Genomic DNA, 8964 nt, shown 5'->3' on the forward strand with positions numbered 1-8964 from the left:
GCAGGGTGGGGTGGGGAGGAAGAGGAAGAAGTCCCAGCAAAACCTGAACCTGAGCAGTCTGAGAGGTTCACTCATGTTCCTGTTTTTAGAGGGGGTAAATTGCCAAAGAGGGTTTGGATTTAGCAGAGTTCTTCATGGTATGTTCAACCCTTCCTGATGGCAAGATTTCCTCCCCTGGCCCTTCCTCAACAGCGCCACCATTTGGAGGCTGAGGGGCAGCATGGCTGGTATGGCCAGAAAATAGGGGACAGAGTGGTGGTGGTGGTGGTGGTGCTTTAGTCACTAAGACATGTCCGACTCTTGGAACCCCGTGGACAGTAGCCCGCCAGGCTCCTCTGTCCATGGGATTTTCCAGGCAAGAATACTGGAGTGGATTGCCATTTCCTTCTCCAGGGGATCTTAGGGGTTTGTGTTATTTGTTGAAACTGGAGCAGCAGGTGAGGGCAGACTCCCCAGGACTTGAAAGCCAAATAAAGGAATCCGAGGTTTAGGAGCAACAAGAAGCCACAAAAAAACTTTGGGGAGGAGGATGGCACCAGATTTTTCAAAGAGAGACAGGGTATGCCTGCTCTGTGGGAAATGAACTGGAGATGGGGAGACCAGAAGGAGGTGAGAGATGAAAATGACCTGTACTGGGAAAGGAACGGTGGGCATGGAAAGGAGACATACCCGGGAGATTTTTGGAGATTGAATCAGCAGAACTTAAAGATGCCCTGAAAGGGGAGGGGTGGGCAGAAAGTAGAGGGTATCATGGATGACATTCAGGTCAGCTCTGGAGCCAGGCCCTGGGTTTCTCTGCCTCCATCCTCTTTTCACTTCCACCCACTGTCGGCAGCACCTGGAAAACTTTTGTCACAACCTCTGCCCCGAAACTGTCCCTGTGTCCGGGGGGATCCTACAGGACAAGACTTTGCTAGGGTGTTCCTTTCCTCCTGGTGGGGATGGGGCATGAAGATGCCTTGGGTGAGATTAAGGGAACGACATGTCACCTTTTTGGCTAAAATCTGCTTGCCGCTTGGGTGTGAGTACTCCCGTGCCCCTGAGTATATAAGAATGTACATGTGTGTGTGTTTCCATGATCAGCTTTATATGGTCACCTCAAGGCCATGGCCACCAGTGCCAGCCTGTTTAAGGACTGAAGCTGAACGTTATAGAAAATTTGTTGCCTGGCTAATCTTCTACAGTAATGGTGCCTACCTCCTCTAGGTCAAAACAGACTATCTAGACATCTGGTTCTTGCAGAATAGCTAAAAAAAGAAAGAAAGAAAAAAGGCTAAATTCTCTTTTTTCATTCCTCTGTCAGCAGCTGCTGTTTGTTTGTACTTCCTGGAGGTCTATCAAGAGTGGAATGAACTGTTTATCCCCCAAACTCATATTTTTTTTTTTGCCTGGAAACCAGCCCAAGAATTTCTCCTCCCTCTCCCCACTGTGAGAGTGACTGTGGGGCCTGCTGACCAGCAAGGGGAGGGAAAGGAGCCAGGTCTGAGTTTGGGTGCCCAGGGCAGGGATACACCCTGCTGTTCTCAGCATCAGAGCCCTAGGGGACGCACGCTCTGCAGGCAGGCTGCCTAGAGAACCCTCCAGCTGCAGTGAGCAGGGAGCAGACTCACCTCCAACATAGCACTACCAGTGTGCCCTTCCTTCTGGCCTGTAGGCACTGGGCAATGTCAAATGCAATATACATGAGCCTTGAAATATATACAAGCAGGGACCCTTCCCCTCCCAGGTAGCCCAGGACCTCTAGTTCTGTTGGAAGAGTTTTGCTCATTTCATTTTTAGAGAGATTTCTAGGGTCTCCAGCACTCAGACTTAGGTCCTTACCCCTGAGCTAGTCACTCCTGCCACCTGGGGAAGGTTCCAAAGGCCAAACAGCTCCATGGGGCGCCAAGGATCAAAGCAGAAGCTTGAGAGGCTGGAGATGAAGGAGTTTGGGCAAGGTTCCAAAAGCATCTCAGTGGCTGAGCTTCTGCGAGAAGGCACATCCCCAGTGTATGTGTGTGGTGGTGGTGGGAGGGGGCTGTTCCTAGAGGAGTCAGCTAGGGTGAGGCCTGAAACTAGAAATGAGGAATAGGGTGGGGCCTCAGAGCAAGCACAGGAACTTAGGCCTTGAGGTTTCCGGGAGAGCTAGAGCCACAAGGGCCATGAGATACAACGACTGTAGCAGCAGAACCCAGATGCCAGGCATTCCACACTGAGGTAGGAGGGATCCTGCCAGCAGGTCAGCCCACAACTCTGGGAGGAAGCTTCCTGGGGTGGGGAATCTCCTGCCACGGAAGTGACTTCAACTCCTTCCACTCAATAGCCTACCAACTGGGTTCTTGCTCTGTTGAGTAAAAGGTTCCTTAACTTTTTCCAGATGGTTGTTCAGTTCACATCACCAAAGTTCCTCAAGTGAGGCCCTGGAGAAGTGCAGCAACTCCTGAATGCGCTCTTTGCAGAGGGTGACTGGGGGGAATAGGGGAGGGGTGCCCCTGACAATTCCCAGTTGCTGGCTGAAGTCTCCTGAGAATGGTCATGCACTCTGGGGAGTCAAGTAGGGGGAGACAGAAGGTCGGGGGCAGAGGGGCCATTTCTGAATCTAGAACCCCCAAGTTTAACCCTCCATTTCTAAAAACTATCTCCTCCCTCACACCCACCCCTCATGTCCCAGCACATGGAAACTGGGAGCCCAGATCAATGGGGACACAGAGACACTGGCACGTAGCCCTGGGGTGGGCGGGGCAGGCTGCGGACAGATGGGGACAAGCTGTGCTCCTGGGAGGGGCTGCCTGAGGCTGATGGCCACTCTCTGACAGAAGCGCCCTGGACTCTCTCTTGGACAGCAAGGTTAGAGGCAGGGGGAGAGCAATTTAGGGCGGCCCCCTCAGAATAGAGGGGTCGGGAGAGGGGCGGGGGCGGAGGGAACCCGAGATGGGAGGGGAATGGGCTCAAGGTGGAGGCCAGGTTAGCCCACAAGAGCCGCCTCTTAGCAGAGGGCAGGAGGGTAGTTCGGGCCTCCATGGCACCTGGGCTTTGCGGATTACAGCTCTCTGCACAGGGGTCGCAGGGTCCTGTGACTCTGTGTCCCCTCTCTCCATGCCCCTCTCCCAGAGGCTGCGCAACTACGTGATCTGTGTCGACTGGCAGAACCCCAGCACCCGCACCGCTCTCAGACCTGCCTCTGCCTACCCTGCCCGGCCCCTCGTGCAGCATGCCGATGGGGGGCCTCGAGCATCCCCACATGCTCACCCAGCGGCCTCTGCTGCTCCTGCTGTGGCTGCTGTTGCGGCTGGTAACCCGCGCCCAAACAGCACCGGCTGCCCCTATCGCCCTGACCAGTCTGGACACCTCCAGCACACTGAGTCTGGGGGAGCGTGCACAGGCCCTGATGCGGGACTTCCCGCTTGTGGATGGGTGCGTGGGGGCTGGTGGGGGCCTAGCCCGGCCCTGGGCAGGGGAGGAAGTCCAGAGCATGCAGAGCTAGTGGGGCAGCTCCCTCACACCACCCCTGGGTGTCCTCTCCATCATCCTTGGGTGCCCCTCTCCTCTTCTGTCACCCTCTCTGGTGGGAACCCCCTCAGCCCAGGCCTCAGCTAGTCTATGTGACAGTGTGAGGTGGGGGAGTCCCCTGGTTGGCCTGAGCCCGAAGGAGCCCACCCATTTGCCTTGACCTCCCTCCAGCCACAACGACATGCCCCTGGTCCTGAGGCAGTTTAACCGCAAGGGCCTACAGGATGTTAATCTGCGCAATTTCAGCCATGGCCAGACCAGCTTGGATAGGCTTAAAGACGGTCTCGTGGGTGCCCAGGTACCAAGGGAACACATAAGATGCCACCATGGCTCTGGGGGAATGTGGGGGAGTTTGGGGGCCTCAGAGACCACGGGTTAGTCACATCGGAACTCAGTTACCACAGCAACCTAGAAAGTGCCATGACAAGGATGCTGGGGGCTAACAGGGGTCACAGTGAGTCAACATGATGGGCATCCAAGTACCACAGAACAAGCCATGCATCACATGTGACACTGGGCACAGGCAGTGCTGCACCAGCTGTGGAGGCGGTGAGAAACCCAAGAAGTTCTAAAGGAACCCCTACCCAAACCATCCCCTGGTCTTCCCTCAGTTCTGGTCAGCCTACGTCCCATGCCAGACCCAGGAACGGGATGCTGTGCGCCTCACCCTAGAGCAGATTGATCTCATCCACCGCATGTGTGCCTCCTATTCTGAGCTAGAGCTTGTGACCTCAGTTAAAGGTAGACGGATGGGTGGTGGTGGGTGTCAGGGGCTTGATTAAGCTACCCATGTCTCTGACAATGACAATCTGCCCCACCTGCCCCCAGCTCTGAATGGTACCCGGAAGTTGGCTTGCCTCATTGGTGTGGAGGGTGGCCACTCACTGGACAGCAGCCTCTCCGTCTTGCGTACCTTCTATGTGCTGGGTGTGCGCTACCTGACACTCACGCACACCTGCAACACACCCTGGTGAGCTTGGTGCAGATGGTATGGGCCCAGTGAGGCAGGGATCTGCCCAAGATCATGCTGGGGCCCACACCAAGATTCACCCCTGGGACTTGGCCCCGAACCTGGAGTGGGGAGGTCTACAAAGCAAGACTGGATCCCCAGAAGAGCCCTCCTACTGCCCCACACAGCCCTGCTTGGGTCCCTCCTCTTGCTCCGGGGAGTTGCAGGTGTAGACGGCTCGACGGAACCTCTGTCTAGCTTCTTGTAGCTGAGTCATGACCACCAGTCAGACTGCCTCCTGGCCACCCTGCAGGGCAGAGAGCTCAGCTAAGGGCATCCACCCCTTCTACAGCGATGTCAGTGGGCTGACCAGCTTCGGTGAGGTGAGGACCCCGGCTCCATACCCTGCCCCATGTGAATGCACAGCCCCACCTGGTCCCTCCAGATAAACGCACCTAAGACAAATGCAGCCCTGACACCCTCTCCCCAACCCATCCCTGCAGAAGGTGGTGGCAGAAATGAACCGTCTGGGCATGATGGTGGACTTGTCCCATGTCTCAGACGCCGTGGCACGACGAGCCCTAGAAGTGTCGCAGGCACCTGTGATCTTCTCCCACTCGGCTGCCCGGGCTGTGTGTGAGAGCACCCGGAATGTTCCTGATGACATCCTACAGCTTTTGGTGAGAGACTGCCCTTGCCTGCAAACCTAAAGCAAGACATTCAAACCAGGAGCCCCTGAACCTGAGATTCTGCTCCCTCAATTTCCTCAAACTCTAGGTTAAAGATCTTCTGCCCCCAAAACACATGAACCACAGCCCTTGAACTCTTGAACTCTACGTGGGGGTTCTAGGTAGTAAACATTCCTCGAGAACCTCCCTGGTGGTCCAGTGGCTAAGACTCCGTGCTCCCAATGTAGGGGATCCGGGTTCCATCCCTGGTCGATAGATCCCACCCACTGCAACTGATAGCTCACATGTTGCAACTAAAGACCCTGCCTGCCCCAGTAGAAGATCCCACATGCGACAAGCAAGATGGAGGCTCCCACGTGCCACAACTAAGACACGGTGCACCTAAAAGAATAAATAAAAATACTCCTCCAAACCCACAAACCAAGTGCCAAGACACCACCCAGACCCAGAGCTGAGGCTCCCCCATTCACACAAACCCAGAGAGGAGACATCTCTGATCTCAAAGCCAGGACTGAACACCTTCCTTAGAGGGCTGAGAGAGTGAAGAGGCAGGTGGTTGTGCCAGGGGCCAAGTCAAATGTCCATTGTCCAACCCTGCAGAAGAACAACGGTGGCATTGTGATGGTGTCCTTATCCGTGGGGGTGTTACAGTGCAACCCACTAGCCAACGTGTCTACTGTGGCAGGTAAGCCTCACCCTGGGCTCTCTGAACAGTTCTGATTTGGACCTGAAACAGGGCACAAATTTGAGGAGGACCTCAAAAGGGCCCCAGGGGTTTGACCCACTGCTGGCAAGAGGCACTGCTCCCCCAAGCCCAATAATGAATGGCACACAGTTCTTGGAGCCACGGAATCAAAATGGATGCTGATGGGTATCCGGGAGGCAGTCAGACACAGAGTCCAGGTGCTGCCCATCTGCACCTCTGCAGGGGCTCCAAAGCACGTTGCCTGTGCCTCTGGTCAAGGGACTGGGCAGCTCCATAGGTCCCTGGGGTCTCTGTCAATTGTTTCCTTGTTCCTTTCTCACCACCCATGGAGAGGCTACCTCGCAGGTTCTCAAGGGAACTGAGAGGCAGAGTGAATCTTGGCCCAAATGCGTGGCTCTGAGGTCCACTCCAAATCTGAAGTCCAGTCTGGAGCCAGCCGGGATCACTTCAGACCAAACCTCAGGGCTCTCTACTCGGTGCTCTGGGTGCCAGGCGATGAAGGAACTGGCCTGTCTGGCCTACAGGCTGCAAGAAGGGGAATCAACAAAGTCCAGTCCTCACCACCTCCCCCCGACCCTAGAAGTCCCACACTGCTGACTTTCCATCCTTCAGATCACTTTGACCACATCAGGGCTGTCATTGGATCCAAGTTCATCGGGATTGGAGGAGATTATGATGGGGCTGGCCGGTGAGTGCATCCATGTGGGCTTGTCTTGGTCTGGATGTGTCACGGGGGGCTTTCATAGCCACGGTGCCCACCATACTATGGTCCTCATGGCCTTGACCACAGCCTCAGGTCTGCTGGCCCCACTGGTATCTCCCCTCTCCCAGGGTCTGTTTGCTGGGCTCTCCTGTCTATCTGCAACCCATTGGCCCTACTCTAGATCATCATATTTGGCTAACCCAACCAGACAGACCTCATCTGTCCAGTATGTGCACCCAGCCAGTGTCAGTAGACCCATGGCCTCTGAGCAGACTCTTAGCAGGGTCTGGGGTGGGCTAACCATCTTCTCTGCCTGCAGTTGGGTCTGTGCATGCAAGGGGGTCAACCTAGTTCTTCAAAAGCTTTTCTTCTTTCTATAAACAGAAGGAAAAGTTTGCATTCAGTGAAAGACATAGATCTTAATAGTTCAATTCAAAGAATTTTGATGAATATTCAAGGAGCTTTAGGGCCCTTCTTCTGAAGGATGAAGAGCAGGCTTGAATCATTTACTCTCTCCAAGTCTCCATTTCCCATATTTGACCAGGGCTGGGGTTCAGTGGACCCTGCACACACAGGACACTGGTTCTGACTCAGGACCAGGGGGCAGGTCTGAGGCCCAATAGCTGGCTGGCTGGTGGCCACACAGGTTCCCACAGGGTCTGGAAGACGTGTCCACATACCCAGTACTCATAGAAGAGTTGCTGAGGCGTGGCTGGAGTGAGGAAGAGCTCTGGGGTGTCCTTCGAGGAAACCTGCTGCGGGTCTTCAGTCGGGTGGAGCAGGTATGCTGGGCTGGGCCACAGAGGAGCTCTGAGCATGTGTATTGGGGCGGGTGCTGTGGGAGCTGCTGCCCACTGACTGACGCCTCCAGGTTCGGGAGGAAAACAAGGGACAGAGTCCCTTGGAAGATGAGTTCCCAGATGAGCAGCTGGGGAGCTCCTGCCGCTCCGTCCTCTCGCATCTGCAGCAGAGAGAGAATCTGGCTCAAGACCAGAAACTAACCAGAACTCCAAGGCATGGGAGTCCTATTTTGTCAACTATGCGGTCATTCTCAAAATCTTCCCCCAACACAGCCCCTGGCCTCATAGTTATTGCTGCCTTCCTGGTCCTCATTCTTTGGCTCTGGTGATCCATTAATCCTGCCAGATGTCACTTTGGCAGATGCAGACATCCACAAAGTTTCCTCTCATGCAAGCACAAACATTTCCCAAAAATAAATGTTTCAAAAATGGAATCAGCATGAGCTGTCCTTGTCTGTAGTGGAGCCTGTGGTACAGGCCCCAACACTGGGGTTTGGTGGGGGACCCTGCAGTTCAGACACCAGGTACTCAAGGCAGACCTGTTGGAAGTGGCCTGAGGAATCCCAGGGGGGTTGGCTCAGCACCAGGAGAAGAGAGTGGGAGGCTCTGGCTGCAGGAAGGCAGACTTTACTCATTCCCTCTGAGTAGCTCACCTCAATCCTGACCCATCGTCTACCACCTGGAGATCTTTTAGGGAATTCTGGCTCAGATTCCCAAGAAGAGAACCTGCTTGGATCACAAATGATCTTTGTTCCTATTTGGACAGAGCCAGAATGTCAGGCTACTTAATGGGCCACAGACCTCTAATGGCTGGACAGCTCTGGAGGTGGGCCCACCCCTCCCCCTGCTCCTCAGAGACTTTCTAAGACATTCAGTCTACTTAGCCACTACATCTTCCCTCAGTCCATAAATGATAATGTGCTAGGGACTTCCCTGGTGGTCCAGTGGCTAAGGCTCTGCATTCCCAATGTGGGAGGCCTGGGTTCAATCCCTGGTCAGGCAACTAGATCCCACATGCAGCAACTAAGAGTTCACATGCCTCAACTAGAAGGTCCCGCATTGTGCAACTCAGACCCTGTGCAGCCAAATAAGCTAAAGAAAAAATACAAAAAATGATGAGACATAAATTGACCAGGGAGTAGGTAACCTCCTTCCTAAAACAGTTAGGACTACCCTGTAGCTCAAACAGTAAAGAATCTGCCTTTGATGCAGGGGACCAGGGTTCAATCCCTGGGTTGGGAAGTTCCTCTGGAGAAGAAAATGCAATCCACCACAGTATTCTTGCCTGGAGAACTCCAAGGACAGAGAAACCTGGCAGGCCACAGTCCATGGGGTCACAAAGAGTTGGACATGATAGAGCAACTAACACACATAAGTGAAAATGAAAGTGAAGTCGCTCAGTCGTGTCCGACTCTTTGCGACCTGTGGACTGCAGCCCACCAAGCTCCTCCGTCCATGGGATTCTCCAGGCAAGAATAACTGGAGTGGGTTGCCATTTCCTTCTCCACCAGGCTTCCCTGGTGGCTCAGTGGTAAAGAATCTGCCTGCCAATGCAGGAGATGTGGGTTTGATGCCTGGGTTGGGAAGATTCCCTGGAGAAGAAATGGTAACCCACTCCAGTATCCTTG

At 54.4% G+C, this 8964-nt stretch overlaps 1 protein-coding gene across 9 annotated transcripts in view; it reads left to right on the top strand.

Moving 5' to 3' along the window:
- The first annotated feature begins 2116 nt into the window (after positions 1-2116).
- Positions 2117-8964, top strand: part of DPEP2 (dipeptidase 2) — an 8847-nt gene continuing 1999 nt past the window's right edge. Inside the window, exons 1-13 of one of the 9 annotated variants that reach the window (XM_010850997.1) lie at positions 2162-2196; positions 2357-2391; positions 2651-2826; positions 3091-3393; positions 3661-3787; positions 4101-4230; positions 4318-4459; positions 4752-4821; positions 4942-5118; positions 5728-5812; positions 6446-6521; positions 7183-7318; positions 7408-7760. In XM_010850997.1, the coding sequence (XP_010849299.1) occupies positions 3191-3393; positions 3661-3787; positions 4101-4230; positions 4318-4459; positions 4752-4821; positions 4942-5118; positions 5728-5812; positions 6446-6521; positions 7183-7318; positions 7408-7665 (1404 nt within the window). In that variant the 5' untranslated portion in view covers positions 2162-2196; positions 2357-2391; positions 2651-2826; positions 3091-3190 and the 3' untranslated portion in view covers positions 7666-7760. Of the gene's footprint in view, positions 2219-2356; positions 2827-3090; positions 3394-3660; positions 3788-4100; positions 4231-4317; positions 4460-4751; positions 4822-4941; positions 5119-5727; positions 5813-6445; positions 6522-7182; positions 7319-7407; positions 7761-8964 lie in introns of those variants that run through there. The other 8 variants (XM_010850994.1, XM_010850999.1, XM_010850996.1 and 5 more) reach the window with 8 other exon arrangements.

Source organism: Bison bison, unplaced genomic scaffold (genome assembly GCF_000754665.1).
Source record: "Bison bison bison isolate TAMUID 2011002044 unplaced genomic scaffold, Bison_UMD1.0 scf7180017864297, whole genome shotgun sequence".
Taxonomy (NCBI): Eukaryota; Metazoa; Chordata; class Mammalia; order Artiodactyla; family Bovidae; genus Bison; species Bison bison.